The sequence below is a fragment of the Jaculus jaculus genome, chromosome 6 (assembly GCF_020740685.1).
Source record: "Jaculus jaculus isolate mJacJac1 chromosome 6, mJacJac1.mat.Y.cur, whole genome shotgun sequence".
Taxonomy (NCBI): Eukaryota; Metazoa; Chordata; class Mammalia; order Rodentia; family Dipodidae; genus Jaculus; species Jaculus jaculus.
In genome coordinates this window covers 161,317,055-161,332,291 of record NC_059107.1, presented here as the reverse complement: position 1 = coordinate 161,332,291, position 15,237 = coordinate 161,317,055, and the positions used below count along the sequence as shown (strand labels likewise).

Here is a 15,237-nt window from a genome sequence, read left to right as displayed (position 1 = left end):
CACAGACCTCCTCTCCCTCCACCAGGTCAAGGCCCAGGGATGGGCACATCTGACCAGCTCCTATGACCCCAGGGCCTAGAACGGCTGTGGCGCTCAGTAGCTGTTCAATTAAGGCTTCTTGTGCTGATGATGGGTGGAAGGCAGGCGGGAGGGAGGGAAAGGAGGAAACTAGGAATCCGAGGTTTTGCCTTTTTTGTTTTGTTTTGTTTTTTTGAGGTAGGGTCTTGCTTTAGCCCAGGCTGACCTGGAATTCACTATGGAGTCTCAGGGTGGCCTCGAACTCACGCCATCCTCCTACCTCCGCCTCCCGAGTGCTAGGATTAAAGGCGTGCGCCCCCACGCCCGGCTCGAAACTGAGGTTTTGAATATAGTCCTGATCCTAGTCACACCATGCTAGAGGAGGGTCCCTTGAAGCCCGACCTCTCTCCCCAGCCCTGTCCCTGCAGTCGGTGGGGCTAGGCCTGGGGGTGCTTAAGGGGTCCTCTGCAGTGGTCAGGACCTTCTTTTGTGGGTGGGCAGAGGGAGGTAGTTCACTCCTGGCAGCTCCCCCATCTCATCTGTCAGGACAAAGCAGGGCCATGAGGCCGTAAAGCTGGTGCTTGGCTGAGGTCTGCGCTGCTCCCTGAGGGGCTGGTGTTACAGGATTCAGCAAGCACTGGTGGCAGTGGGGTCATTGATGCCCCAAAAGCCCTTCTCTTCCCCTGGTTGTAGGGAGAAGGGGGCTGTCCCAGTGTCTAGAGCTGGTTTGGTTCAACAAGTGACAACTTCTTCTCCTCCGTCCTCCCCAAAGCCTAAGGCCAAAGTTGGTGCTCCTCAGCTTGGGAAGCGAGATCAGCCCAGGTACCGGCAGCTCAGTTGCCCTGTGGCTTTAGGCAGTAAGGCACCTCTCTGCGCATAGTTTTCTCACCTGACATCTGGGGGTGGTAGCTCCTTCTCTTTGGAGGACTTAAGGAGCTGAGGTTTGCAGATGACCTGGCTGGGGCTGGACGCTCAGTAGGCGCCCTGGACCATCCTTTCTTCTCGAGGCAGTCACCACGCACACAGTTTCACTCTGCCTCCCTGGACCCCAGCGTGGGCAAGTCTCTTCAGCTGTCAGCCGGGCAGAGCGGTTAGCTTTGAAACTCAGGGGTCCATGTGAGCTCCAGGTAATTGAGCACCGAGGGGCTACATGGATGGAGCTGGGCTGGTGTGGCTGTCGTGGCAGTGTGGAGGAAGTCAGTTCTGATCTGCCATCTGTGTGTGAGCCGCACCCTCTGGGAGTGGTGGCTCAGATCAAGTCCTCAGCGCCACTCCTCGCCTGACCTAAGAACGCAGGCAAGCAAGCATGCTCAGACCCCGCAGGCTGCGCCACGCAAGGCACAGATGACATTTTTGTCCTCCCTCACGCTGCCCAAGTGAGGCTGGGGTTGGAGCCCCATGCTGGTGGTCACGTCACCCACTCAGCGCCCCAGAACCCTGCTGTGCTGCGTGTGTCTCCCCTGTGGCTGCCCTCTGCAGATCTGAGCCTGGTCCCCACCTCCACTGGAATTCTACCCTGGCTGACCTGAGTTTCTGCCCACTGAGCTCCTTTACAAAGGATCTGATGTTACTTCTTCACTGGAAGAAAGCTTTGAGCCCACAGTCCCCCAAAGCAGCGTTAATTAGACCTCAGAAATCCTGTTTATCCCCCCTGTCAACTGAGGCCACAAGACTTAGCGATTTCTTACCTTTAATAATGTACCTTCCTTTGGAGAAAACAGGAAGCCTGTGCTGTGGGCTGGAGGGACGTCTAGCCCTCTGAGGACACTCTGTCCTCAGATTCCCCACCCCAAGGTGGGCTCCCAAGGCGTGTCCTCCCAAGGTAAATCCCCCAAGTTAGAGTCCTCCAAAGTGACATCTCTAAGGTGCCCCCCCCGGAGGGTCCCCCAAAACACATCTCCAAGGTGACATTCCCCAAGGTTGGCAGGTGGTCCCAGCCTTGCACTGCCTGCCATACAGCCCCTCTTGGCATCTTGGGAAGTGATGGGAGGCGTCCGGCTCAGAACACTCAGACAAGTGCATTGATTAGCAACTCTTCCACTCAGTGGGATCAGCCACATCTCTCCATGGCTGGGAGAAAGGTCCCAATGGTGAAGGAGGAAGGAGTAGCCGGTGCTGGGGTCGGAGAAGGGGGCCCTTGGGAGTGCAGAATGGGGAGGAGCCTTGAAAACCTCCACATGGCTGGGTCAAACCAGTTCGGTCTGGTCCAGAAGAAAGTTTCTCACTGATCTCCACCACAGTGGCACCTGGGTAGGATGGTCTGCGATGGGATCCTTCGTCCTTGTGGGCTATGACATGCCTCACCACCATCATTGGAAGGGGACATTTGCTAAGCTAGTGTCATGGATGATGGGGTCTACCCCTATCTCTTGGCTCTGCCCGACCCCCCCCCCCCCCACACACACACACATGCTCACTCCTCTAGCTCACTGACTGGTCCTCTTGGGTGAAGGCCAGCTGAGGGATGTGGTGATCCAAGGTGGAATTCAGGGCTGGGGCTGCTGAGAAGTTCCACTTGGGGCTTAGCCCGTTAGGGGTGCCAGGGGCCACAGGAGTGAGGTGAACAGGGAGAGACTGTCGCCTGTCAGGGCCTAGAAGAGCCAGGGGAGTCATCAGGGGCTTGTCTGTGCCCAGCAAGAGGGACAAGAGGCACTCTCTGCCACCTTTGGAAGAGCCCATTCCCCTCCATGTCCAGCCATGCCCCTAGCACACCCTACAAGGTGATAGTCACCCACTGCAGCCAGTGACCAGTGACAGGTCTCCTGTGAGGAGGCAGCTGACACCTTTGAGAGGAACGTCCAGTTCTGCCTGTCTTGCAACAGGGTCACCCAACCCGTCACTTTGGTACCTATTACTGGGAGCGTGGGCGGAGAGTGCGGAGCCCCAGCCTCTAGCGGGTCAGGGATGTGTGAGTGGTTGCGGCCTGTCGATGTGGGGGGTCTCTCTGCACTGGCGCTGTGGTCCCTGTGGCAGCCCTATTTGCATAATTTTGAAGTGGATTGGCCTGAAGGCAACTTTGCTTAATCACAGCTGACAAGCCTCTGGTAGGAACAGCGGCTGCTGCCAATTAGCCGCCTTGGTGACTTGGTTTGTTATAACTCGAGCTGTTGCCCCTCCCCACACCCCTCGTGGATCGTGCTGCAGCCCAGAGCAGCTCAGATGCAGACTCGGGGGGCTGTTAGCACACAGCCCGATTCCCAGGCAGGGTGGCCCAGAGCCTGTGCTTCCAACCCGGCCTCTGGAGACGCATAGGGGCTGGGCTGCGGATGTCCTTGTGGCAGGCTGGCCGCCAGCCCTAACTGGGGCAGCCTGATTGTGTTAATAAAGTTTTATTAGAACACCCATTGCTGTTTCACTGAGCACTGTCTCTAGCTGCATCCTGTCTACACTACAGAGACTGAATGGTCCATGCAGCCAAAGACGTTTGCTCTCCTGTCCTTTGTAGGAAAAGCTGCCCACCTGGCCTCTGATCTAACCAAGAGCGATTAAACTAGAGAGGGCCGAGCTGGGAAGGAGGAAGATGGGGTGAAGGGGGGCATCAGGGATGAGACACTATCTTCTAGGCTGACCTCCCTCCAGTGAGACACACAGCCGTGCTCCGGCCGTGTGGGTCAGACTTCTTCAGGATCTCCATTCTAGGATCCCGTGCTGGTGTGGAGTCAGCTTTCCGTACTGCAACAAAAACCCTGAGGCAATCGACTGCAAATACTGAAAGAAGGTTGCCTTGACTCATAGTTCTGGAGGATTCAGCCAGTGGTCAGCCGATCTGTTGCTTTGGGCCTATGGTGAGGGAGTAGGGGACAGCGTGAGGAAACCATTTGCTTGATTAGGAATAAAAGAGAGAGGAAGAAGAGGGGGCTGGGGTCCCAGCATCCCCTTCCAGAGCACACCACAGGGACTAAACCTCGTCCCTTCACTGTGTTCCACTTCCCAGTGGCACCATACTGCAGGAGATCCTCAACACATTCCACAGCCACGCTGTGGATGCATGGGGACATGAAGGCTCAGAAAGACCCCTCACTTTCCTGAGATCCCAAACTGGTGAGCTCTGCTCTTTCCCATTCTATCTGAGTCCTTGACCCAGTTGCCTCCCCACAAAGTATCACCTCCAGGCCTGGTCTGGTCCCAGTCTGAATCCGCACACAGGCCTCTGTTCGGAACAGCGCCGCCTGTGGACAGCTTTTGGAATGCCTTCCCTGATCTTCCTTGGGCTCTGCACAACAATTAACAGAGCAGTTTGATTCCCAGCATTATTCAATTGTCCCCTCCCCGGCTATAAAATCTTGGAGTTCCAGGACAGAGATCAAGATACAGACCTACCCCACCAGGTCTATGACTCACCTGAGGCCAGGTGAGGGTCCGAGTGCTGAACGAGGGAAGCTGTCGCTGAGCACGGTCAGTTGGCCAGTTGAGCCCTCCAGAGGCCAGCTCAGAGGTGGCCTGAGTTCCTCTGGGTGGAGTCCCCTGGGTCAAATCTAAGCTCAGACAGATGGGGACGTTTGTCATCGGGTGACAGATGAGGAAATTGAGACAGGGAACATTTTTTATCAGGAAGTTCCCCAAGGGACAGGGTGTCAAAGGCTCACTGAAAGGAGGTTGGGAGTCCTCAGGAGGTCAACTTCTGCCTAGGTCTGGCGGTCCCAGCCTTGGCCCAGGAAGTGCAGCCTCACTGTCCTCAGGGGCGGGCCTCCTGGTACAGAATAATATCTGCATTTTGCATAGGCACTCTCCCAACATTCTTCTGTAGGTTGTTTGTGGGATCCTGGGCCAAGGGAGCAAATCCGCCTTTGCCTGTGGCTGGCTCCTGTTTTCCTCTCATCTCTGTCCTGTGTCGTGCCCTCAGCACATACTCTTTTGTTTGCCAGTAATACAACCCATGCCCCTGCCCATCCATCATCGGGAGGGCCAGGCGTCAGCTCTTGTGTGACCCCCACCTCAGCCCTCCCTGTGTGGGCTCGGTTCCAGCTGGATGCATTCTTAACAAGGCCAGATAGATGGCAGGTAGATGTGCACATTGTGGCCTAGCTCTTTCAATCTTGTAGAAAGTGCCCCAGTCTGAATTTAATCTGGGGGCTTGTAGCAGCCACCTTTTCATTTTGTGGGGATAGAACGTCCGGTCAGTAGCAGCTTATGGAAGGAAAGGGTTTGTTCTGGCTTACAGTTTCCAGGGGACGTTCCGCCATAGAGGGGAAGGCACGACAGAGCAGGGTGTCACAGCTTGCTGCGTCACCTGGGAGGAAGCGGCAAGAGTGAGCTAGCTGTGAGCACCCAGTAGGTCTCAGTGACTCCCCTCCAGTAACAAGGTTCCACCTCCTAAATGCCCCACCGCCCCGGGACTAAGGACGAGGCTTCATCCCAAGCACAAGAGGCTACGGGAGCCATGCTACCCCCAAATCACCGCAGGGCTTTAAGCACCTCCCTCCGCCTTGCGTGGCTGTGCAGTCCCAGGACGACATTTGGGTGGCCTCTAGCTTTTCGTCTTTTATGCAGTACCACTGTGACAGACATTCCTAGAACCTGGTGCCCATGATCTAGTGGGGCCTTTGCTTAGCAGCCAGGCAGGGGTGTGGGTGGCACTCTTCATCCTCAGGGTCCGGGGCGAGGTCACAGGCCACAGAAGCATGGCTGAAGCAAGCCTGCTCTGCTCCCTTCAGGCGTTTTGTGCCCAGCTGGCCAACAGGCTAATCTCCACACGACTCTGCCTCTTTTGTGGGCCAGAGAGGGATCCTGATATTTTTGCCGTGTTGGGGGTTTCGTGAAACATAGATATTTAAGACTTGGCACACGGGGGCAGGCCTGCAGCAGAGGAAAAACAGCCAGGTGGCCCTGGGCTCAGAGAAGCAAAAGTATCGCCCAGAACCACACAACTGAGAGGTGGCAAAGCTGGGACTTGAACCTGTGATCAGACCCCAGACTCAGTGCCCTTCCTGCCCTGTGCCAGCCCTCACACAGAGGTAGAGAGGGGAAGCCCCCACTTTTCTGATCATTGCATGGAAATCCATGTTTACTCCGCCCTCGGCCCAATTCTCTGTCCCCACTCTCACCTGTTTCTTGGCAGTCCCTGCCGAGAACCCTCATCGGGCCTCAGCCCTGCCACAAGCTGCTGTGGTGAGTTATTTAGATCCTGGGCCCCTCTGAACACTGACAGAAGCACCCCAACCATGAGACTGCAGTCACCCTCTGGCCCACACGGCGAGGCTGCGACAGGTCTGCCTGCACCACGTAGCCCCTGCCCCCCGACTGCCCGTCCATCTGGACCACGGCTAGATAAGGACACACAGACCCATGAGCTCTGCCGGCCAACACGGATAACAAAGGTTTATCTCTGGCCTGGCTTGGGAGGCTGGATGCCAGGAGCAGGAGGGAAAAGAGTGGGGCTTGTTTATGGCCCGGCTTTAATGCCACCCAGGAGTTTTAGCAGGCTGCGGAGGGATGCCAGCTCTGAGCAGACAGTGGCAACGGGATCAAGATGCAGAGGTCCACGTGAGAGGCGGCTGGAGGCAGAGGCAGCGTGTGCGAGCAGGAGCGATGGGTCTCAGAAGGCAGAGGAGGGCGGCCCCACTGCAGAGAGGACCCTCAGTAGGGGCAAGAGGCGGGAGGGGCAGGAGAAGGTGGCAGCAGAAGGCAGACCAGCAAGGAGTGAGCCACACGAGCCTCCAACCAGGGGCCCTCACCTGTCCCTCTTCCGTCCCAGTGACCAACAGCAGGCTTGATTGCGTCACACACATCTCCCGGGCAGTGCCCACGCAGGAGAAGCCACACAATGGTGCCCTCAATTCTCATCCAACCCCAGAGGTTGGGGCCCAAGGTTTCACGAGTGCCATATCCCAGCCAAGCGTTCCCTCTGCGCCTGGAGCCTCAGGACCTTCTGTGGCTTGCTCTTCTGAGAAGTGGGACTCTTGTCAGGAGCTGGGGGGCCCATGAGGCAGTGAGTCCTGGGGGGGGGTCCACAATCAAGGGCCTCATGGCTGGTGGCTCACGTTGTGGCTGGACTCAGTCAGGGACTCGTGTCCAGACCTTTCATCTCCAGGAGCAGCTGAACGTCCAGCGTGCCAGGTATGTGTGTGTGTGTGCAGGATGCCTCCCTCCTTTGCCTAGACAAGGCTTCACCCAGCGGTTGCCTGTGGCTTTATTGGGGTTCAGAGCTAATGGCAGCAGAGCCAGGAGGGCAGCCAGGGTGCAGAGGGTGAGCGGCCAGTGCTTGCAGGGCAGTGCCTGGGCCTGAGCTGCACAGCTTGCAGATAAGGAAGGTTTTGGCCAATGTTTCCAGAAAACTGTGAAGATGGGCCCCGTGGTGGAGGCCTGGCCATTGAGTGGCAGGAGCCTGGCATCTCACAGCCCCACTGCCCCCAACCCCGTCTGCCGTGTGACTTTGGGCAAGTTCGGACTACGTCTAGGCCGCAGAAACTTAGGTCAAAAGCCTAGCATAGAGGGTGGCTGGAAGTCGAGGGCCAGATGAGCGAACAGTCTGTGTGTCCTGGCAGCTGCAGCCTGGGCGGGGCGCAGGTTGAGTGTTTCATGGGCCAGCCAGACTCGGGGATGGGGAGGGGCAAAGAGTGGGGGGGGGGCAGGATCATTAGGGTCTGATCCAGAAACCCACTTTCTCTTTCTCCCTATGCTCTGGCAGGTTGGCTACCCTTGGGGTCCCTGGCCCTGGTGCCTTGGGCATATACACTGTCCCATGCCCCTCTCCTACCCAGAAGCCAAGGGTAGTCTTCTCTTCTTGCATGCCCATTTAGCAGGCTGGGTCACCATAGCCAGGCAGAGGACAGGGGACAGGCTCAGGCCCACAGGGGGAAGTAGGCCACTCCTTCTGGGTTCCTTCCCCTGGCATACGCAGGCGTTCGAAGGCTCACCCTCTTGACTTGCTCGTCAGCGTCCTTTCCTTAGCCATCCCCTCCTGCCCTGCCCCCCACCGTACAGGTGGTCTCTGCAAACTGGAAGAGGCACGTGTACCTGGCAAGAGCCTTCACCAGGCCCTTCCCTATCTGCCTGTAGCTCTAGCCTCGGCTTCCTGCCCCTTGGTGGCCCACCTCAAGGCCTTGGCATGGGTGGGTGGGCTCCTTGTCACCGCCGTGCCCTCTCCTTCAGGCCCAGCCTCCCTTGGTTTCATCCAGGCCTGCTTATGTGCCAGAACTCAGCTTCTAGGGTCTTCTATCCAGACCAGTTTTCTCCCTTCCCCCCAACCTCTTAGGCTGCTTAAGTCACTGAGTGATGTGTGGTTCCCAGGCTCGCATCCCGTGCCATGTGGAATGAGTGGACAGATGGATGGATGGATGATGAATGAGAGGGGGAGTGGATTGATGAATGAACACACAATTGCCTCATCTTCTTCACCCCTCCCAAGCCCCTTTCGGTGGGTATCCTGTCCATTACAGGTGGGAAAGTGAGGCTCAAGGCCTTGGCTCTTCTGCCTAGCACGAAGGGTCAGTGGCCAGGGCCCTGGCACTGAGGGTGTTCTCAGAAGAGACGCAGGGCCACTCTCCCTGTTCTGTACTTCCCTGATGACGTAAGTGAGTCACTCATGTGACATTTCAGTTTCCCCAGTGGAACAAGCACCGCTGGGATTCTGAAAGTCGTTTTATCACCAGTCACTGGGGCGGGGGGCCACGGGAGGACCGAGGCCAGGTCCCAAGGGCCCAATTCTCCTTTTACCTGTTTATGGGGGAGGTGAATGACCCAAAAGCCTGGAGGGGAGCCCTTGAGCAGGTCTGCTTCAGCCTGCAGCCTGCACTCCACCTGCTCTGGGCTCCTCATTGGCTTCTCAGAGCTTGGTGTTGTCCATCTCAGAAAAGCAGATCATGGCTCCACCCCTGTGTACTCTGCCCCCACCCCATCCCCGTGCCCCCGAACACAGCAGAGCCAAAGCCGAGTGGTCTTGGTAGGGTGTATGGCCACAGAGGGGGAGGGACTGACCTCACTCAGCAGGAATCGATGGCTATCCTAGCGTGCCACATGCTAACCTGTCCCTCTCAGCAGCCTGGACCCTGGTCACAGGCGGCGGGTATCTTATAGCTGTTTCCCCACCCCCAGGCTGCAACCGCTGTGCCTGGCTGGGGACCGGGCATTTGTTTCCTTGTGCTGCTGGAAGCAGGGTCAGAGGGACAAGCTGAGATCTGACTTCTGTTTTAGAGCGAGATTTCCTAAGCCGCATGCACAGGTCCTAAAAACTAAAGCTTCCACATCAATTCAAGGTCTGGCGGCTGAGGACAGGCCTGGGAACTTGGGGACCTGCCACAGGGGAGCCAGCGCTGGCGATGTGTGTGTGTGCAAGAGTGTGTGTGTGTGTGTGTGCGTGTATGTTCTGAGAGGGTCTGAGCACATGAGTGTCACTGGGTTGTGGGTGGGTGTGTCTGTACATTCAGATGGACGTGTGTATGTCTGTGTAGATGTGTGTGTGTCGGGTTGTGTGGACAGGGGCCTGTGCTGGGAGCAACGCATGTGTATGTGGATTATGTAGATGTGTGTGCATGCAGATGTGTGCGTATGCAGATGCTGGCTGCTCAGGCTTACAGCCCACTTAGCACAAGAGCAGACGTGGGTTTGCCTTCTCCTGCCCCGTGCCCTCACCCGTGCAGCCCAGCCTCGGGGCATGAGTGGCCAGTGAGCGAACGTGCAGTGCCATTTTGGACCAGTGGGAGCTGCTGACGGCCACCTGTGGTCCCTGTTTGCAGGTCCTGCCTGCCAAAGGGAACTGCTGCCCACAGAATTGCCCATGGTCCTGGAGGGCCCAGCCCTAGAGGAGTTACTAAATTATGCTACCGCCAGTAACTGTGCCCAAGTCTAATTACTGGCTCATCATGTGATCTGCTCAGTGCCCACTTCCCAGCAGAACATTCATCTCATCTGTCTGGTTTGTCCCAAGGAGGCTGTGCTTGGCCCTCATGGTGGCTTATGGGGCATTCCTGAAACTATTGTCTGAGTAAAGTTGGGAAGGTCACAGAGGCTGCTTCAGGAATAAGGTGACATTGACCTGGGCCTCATGAGCACATTTTGTGTGGACATCCCAGGGGGTAAAAGGTGTGCTTGGTGGGCAGCGGCCTGAGCAAAGGTGGAGCCTTGGACCGCACGGTGTCTGGAGGGCTGTGGCAGAACTGGCCTCCCTTCCCCACGGCCTTCAGCCCCCTCTGGGACGTGCTCAGGGACTGGCATTAACCAGTGGCAAGTGCCTGGGGCTGGTGTCTGCTGAGCTGGCTGCTGGGCAGTGGTCTGGTGCCCACTTTGTCCTGGAGCTTGGGTGTGAACTCTGCTGGAGGCAGAACTCTGGGCAGAGCGCGTGGTGGGGCTTCAGGAACCCAGCAGAGTGGGACTCGGGGAGGAAAGCCACCCAGGTGAGGACTCCAGGCGGAGCCTCGGGCCAGGGCCGCGGCTGCAGGCGAGCGCGAGTGAGGCAGTGCCCCGGAGGGAGCGAGGCCTTGACCGTCTGTGTCAGTGAGCCGAGGAAGGGATCAGAAGGACGTTCAGATAATTTATTTTTGTTTTTTGAGGCAAGCTCACCACACTTCCCTCCCCCCTTTTCAATGAAAGGGAGCAAGAGCAAGCGAGAGAGCGTTGGCATGCCAGGGCCTCCAGCCCCTGTAACTGAGCTCCAGACGCTTGCGACCTTGCAGCTTGTGTCACCTTGGGCGTCCAGCTTACGTGGAACCTGGAGAGTTGAACATGGGTCCTCAGGCTTCACAGGCAAGGGCCTTAACCACTAGGCAATCTCTCCAGCCCCAATTTTTTATTTGAAGCAGGGTCTCACTCTAGCCCAAATTGACCTGGAATTCATTCTGTAGCCCAGGCTAGCCTCGAACTCATGGTGATTCTCCTACTTCAGCCTCCCGAGAGTTGGAATTTTTATGAACATGAGCCACCCTGCCCAGTTAGAAGGGCATTTAGAAAGCCCACCCTGGGTCACCTGAGAGCCAGATTGGATGGTGGAGCGGAGGCAGAGATGTGGCAACAAGATCACTTCTCATGGGCCCATTTGAAGTCGCTACATGGCAGCCCCGCCCGAGCAAGGGCTTCAAGGTGTGGCTGGGTGGACATTGTGACTTAGGGACCCATTTTTGACCCCCCTTCTAGAGCTAGGGAGACTAACAGCAACTTTCTCCAAGACCCAGGACGAGGCCTCACCTAAGCAGAGCGGCCAGGATAAAAGCTCCACCTCCAGGCTCGGCTGTCGCTGTCTCTCTAGACCAGAGGGGAAGCTTTTGATTCTACCCAGCAGGCAAGCAGCGAGGCTGGTGACAGTGGCAGGGGCCCCCGTGGCCGCTGAGTGCCCAGGCCTCCTGCCAGTGACGAGGCTACGGGCACCGCTTCACTGCTCACCCCGCCCCAGGGAGCCCGGCTGCGGGAAAGCAGGCCCGTGCTCCTCGTGCTCCTCGGCGGGGTCTCCTGCATCTTCCCCAGCCCGGCTTCTCCTCACCTGCCCCCCCTTTCTCCTCCCAGCCTCGCTAAACGCGGCGTTTAAAAATAACCCTCACTTCTGAGACCAGCAGTCCCTGGCTGACCCGCGGAGAGGGGGGACCGCCACCGTGACGCGGCCCAACTCGTGATTCTGGGCCCTGACACACAGCAGCGCAGGGAAGCCCCAGAACGTTCCTGCAGTTCTTCGAGTTTTATTGTTGGCCTCACAGCTACCATCTTAGGCAGTTGACCAATTTTCCAAGCGCTGGGCCACGGGGAGATAAATCAAAGCTGAGCCTGGCGCCACGTCTCCCCAGAGGCCTCGCAGGCCCTGGGTGCTGTTTTGGCACCGGGAGGCAATGAGTCCTGAGCTCTGTTCTCTGTCCTGTCTCGGGGGCTGACCGCTGTGTGGGCTTGTACAGGCCGCTCCATGTCTCTCAGCTCCATTTCCTCCGTTCTGAGCTGGGTGCTGGGGTGCTGAGCGGAGCATGCTCACATAAGGCAGACTAGGGACAGTCCCCAGCAGTGTGGAACCTCTGGATCAATCAGTTCTGACCTGGAGGACCAGACACCCGTTCCAGTGGAGCAGCTATCTGCAGACACCACCTACTAAAGACCCAGATAGGGCGGGCGGTCTGACAGTGCGCCCTGCCCCCCTCACCAGGCTTCTGGCTAGAGCCCACGTCCCTTTTGCAGACCGTACCAGACCTGGGTAAAGGCTCTGGCCTGTGCTGATCCCTGCGCTTGGTCACATGGCCTCGAGGCTGGTGGGTTCCTGGAAGCTAGGTGAGGACCATGGTGGTGACAGCTCAGACCTCTTTTCTGGTCAGCCAGGCTGGGGACCAGGAAGGTGGCCCAGTCTCAGGTCACTAGACATGAATTTTGTTTTTCTTTTTTGAGGTAGGGTCTCACTCTAGCTCAGGCTGATTGGAATCCACTATGTAGTCTCAGGTTGGCCTCGAACTCACAATGATCCTCCTACCTTTGCCTTCCGAGTGCTGGGATTAAAGGCGTGTACCACCATACCCGGCTTAGAAATGAAGTTTTTACCTTACGGCTTCCTGGACTCGTGACAGCCTTCTTACCCAGAGGACTTGTCCTCTAGCCCTGGAAAGCATGAGGAGAGATACCCTTATCCTTTCTGCCCAAAGTGACCCTTTCCCCCCACCCTAGGCCCTGTGTCCTGAAAGCCAAAGTCTTGCTGGGGATCAAGCCCTGTCCTTGTACCTGCCAGGCAAGCACTCCACCACTCAGCGGTAGCCGCGGTGGGACGATGGCTTAGCTTGCCCATTGACTTCTCTCTGCCCAGGCCCAGATGGGGATGGGGAGGAAGGAATTGGAGCTCCACTGGGTCAGGGAGCCAGAGACTATTGAGGACTGCCTTGGGCAGACCATGGCTAGATTCAGCCATGAGGTCACTGGGGTGTGCCTGGCATGGGCAAGGCCTGCTTGACCACCAGCAAGTGTTCTCTGGCATCTTGTTGCCCTCAGAAAAGTCTGAGTGCCCGAGGCTGAGGTCTCACAGGGCTAGGAGTCCCACTGGACCTGGGGCCTCTAATCTGAGACCCTGCTCTACTTCCGCTGGCCAGATAGAGAAGCCCAGTCATGGGCCTCCTGGACAGTCCACTCTGAGGACAGGAACTCCCTCCTCCATGACCCTAGAGGGGAAGTCAGTGAATTACCACGTTCATGAAATGGAAGGTGGCACCACACGCCTGGGAAAAGAGGCAAGCTGCTTCCTACAGATATAATCAGGACAGATAGCCTGGAGGGAGTGGCATTGTGGTAGTTTCAAAGGGGCAAGACTCAGACTCACTCCAGAGTGATCCATGACCCCAGTATTAGCCAGCAGAGCAGAACTTTGCAGGGAGCGAGAGCAGTCTGAGGCAGATACCCCCAGTTGAACAAACACCAGCAGCTCTTGGGCTCCATCTCCAGCTACAGAAGTGGGGCAGCTCCACCCCCCAGGCCAGAAGGGCCCTGATGTCTGGAGGCCTGCCTCAGTCCCTCTGGGCCTTGCCTTCGTTGAATCTGCAGCATGAAGCTCGGGGGGGGGAGGGTGCACCTCAAGAGGAGCAGCGCTTTACCCATGAACGTTTTCCAGGCCCGACTGTGGGTTTCCAGGCTGAAATCCTCCTAAGCACTCTCAAATGCTGTAATCTCTGCTCATCCTCCAGGGAGACCCAGGGATGGGGAGACCTTGGAGGCCAAGCCCTGAGCAATTAAGCAGCTTACTACCCCTATGGGAAGAGCAGAGCAGATGGGAGGGCAGACATCGGGTAATGAGGGTCCCTCCCAGGGGCCACATAGGACCACACTACCTTCAGGAATTGTGGGGCTAAGGCCAGCATTTCATTACCACTTGACAGTTACACTGGCAAACCAAACTCTGTAAGGTCCCCAAGGAAGAGGGGCTGTGCATGCAGACCTGACTTGGAGCCAATGTCTCTGGCCAATGCTGACTGACCCCGGCTGAGGCAGGTGCAGAGATCCACATTGAGCCAGAACTCTGCCCTCCCCAGCCAGGTCAAGAGTTTTTAATGGCAAAGTGGCTTTGAGCTGGTGACAGGGTCCCTGGGGCAGGGGCCTGGGGACAGTCTGTCTACGAGGAGAGGGCCTTCCATCTTCGGTCCGCATATCACCTTTCCTGACTTCTCTTGAGGAATGCTGCGGTCTGGGGGCATCTCTGGGCATGGCGTTCTCTCCCTGACTGTGCACAGGGCCTCCCCAAGGGGCACCAGAACCACATGGTGGAGAGGGATCTGCTCTGCAGATGGCAGCGGGCTAGGAGGACCCATAGGGTCTCCTCCCCAGGTAGGATGTGGGCCACAGAAACCCCATCTAGTACTTTTCTCCTGTGCAGTGTTGGTCATTCTGAATCTGACAGGTCACAGAACAGTTAACCTGTACGTCCTTCCAGTCACCGAGGCTCTTATCTCCTTTATTTGTGGTACTGGGAATAGAACCCAAAGCCTTGTATATGCTAGGCAAGCACTCTACCACTGAGCTACATCCCCAGCCCACCTCCTTCCTTCCTCAGATAATAGTCCACCGTGTGTATCCATCTTTGTTCGTCCACTCATGTCTGCGACGTGTGGCTTACCTTCCTCTTTTGGCTGCTCTGAAAACCCACCATGAATGCCAGTGTGTGCTGGAGCCCCTGCTTCCTTCCGATCTTGGGGTGCATGGCCCCTCTAGTGTGTGTGTGTGGGGGCTTCCTCTCAGGGATGCTTGCAATCAGAGAATGGGGAACATTGCCTTCTGTTCTGTTTTCTTCCTCTTTCATACACTGCTGCGTCCCTCATGACTGGAAGAGTGGCCTGCTTGATACTTATTTGTGGAGGGGTTAATGGAAGTCACCCTTAAAGTCATAGCAGGGAAGCTGGGTCCTGTGCCCTGGAGGTGGCCACGCTAGCCGGCATTGTCATCCCCGCAGATCTGGGTGCACGCCTGCCTGCGATTTCCACCACCTGAGCCACCAGCCTCCTTTGATTAAGACTCATTTTGCCGTGGAAAGAAAAGGAGGTGACAGGGGCTGTTGGGGGAAGGTCATTCATTTCACAGAGGAAATTGAACGGTCTCATTTCCAGCCGCTCCAGCACGCTCGTCCCTGCTTGTCCACCCCTCCCCCCCCCGACCCGCCGCTGGCAACAAAGCTGGGGTCAGGGGCTGCCCGCACCCACCTCTCCCGTGTCCTGTCGTTACACAGGCAGCGCCGGACAGGTCAATGCCAGCCAGACGATGACCAGTTGTGGCCAGCGGTCCCGGAACGCGCTCGCACTCTTCTCCCTGTTGGTCCCTGCAGGTAAGGCCTTCAAGGGGCTCACT

The 15,237-nt window shown here is 57.3% G+C and overlaps 1 protein-coding gene across 3 annotated transcripts in view; it reads left to right on the top strand.

Annotated features, from left to right (window-relative positions):
- Positions 1-15,237, top strand: part of Shisal1 (shisa like 1) — a 62,849-nt gene that overhangs the window by 10,229 nt on the left and 37,383 nt on the right. For 2 of the 3 annotated variants that reach the window (XM_045152934.1, XM_045152935.1), the window contains exon 2: positions 15,119-15,214. In XM_045152934.1, the coding sequence (XP_045008869.1) occupies positions 15,151-15,214 (64 nt within the window). In that variant the 5' untranslated portion in view covers positions 15,119-15,150. Of the gene's footprint in view, positions 1-14,906; positions 14,935-15,118; positions 15,215-15,237 lie in introns of those variants that run through there. The other variant, XM_045152936.1, reaches the window with a different exon arrangement.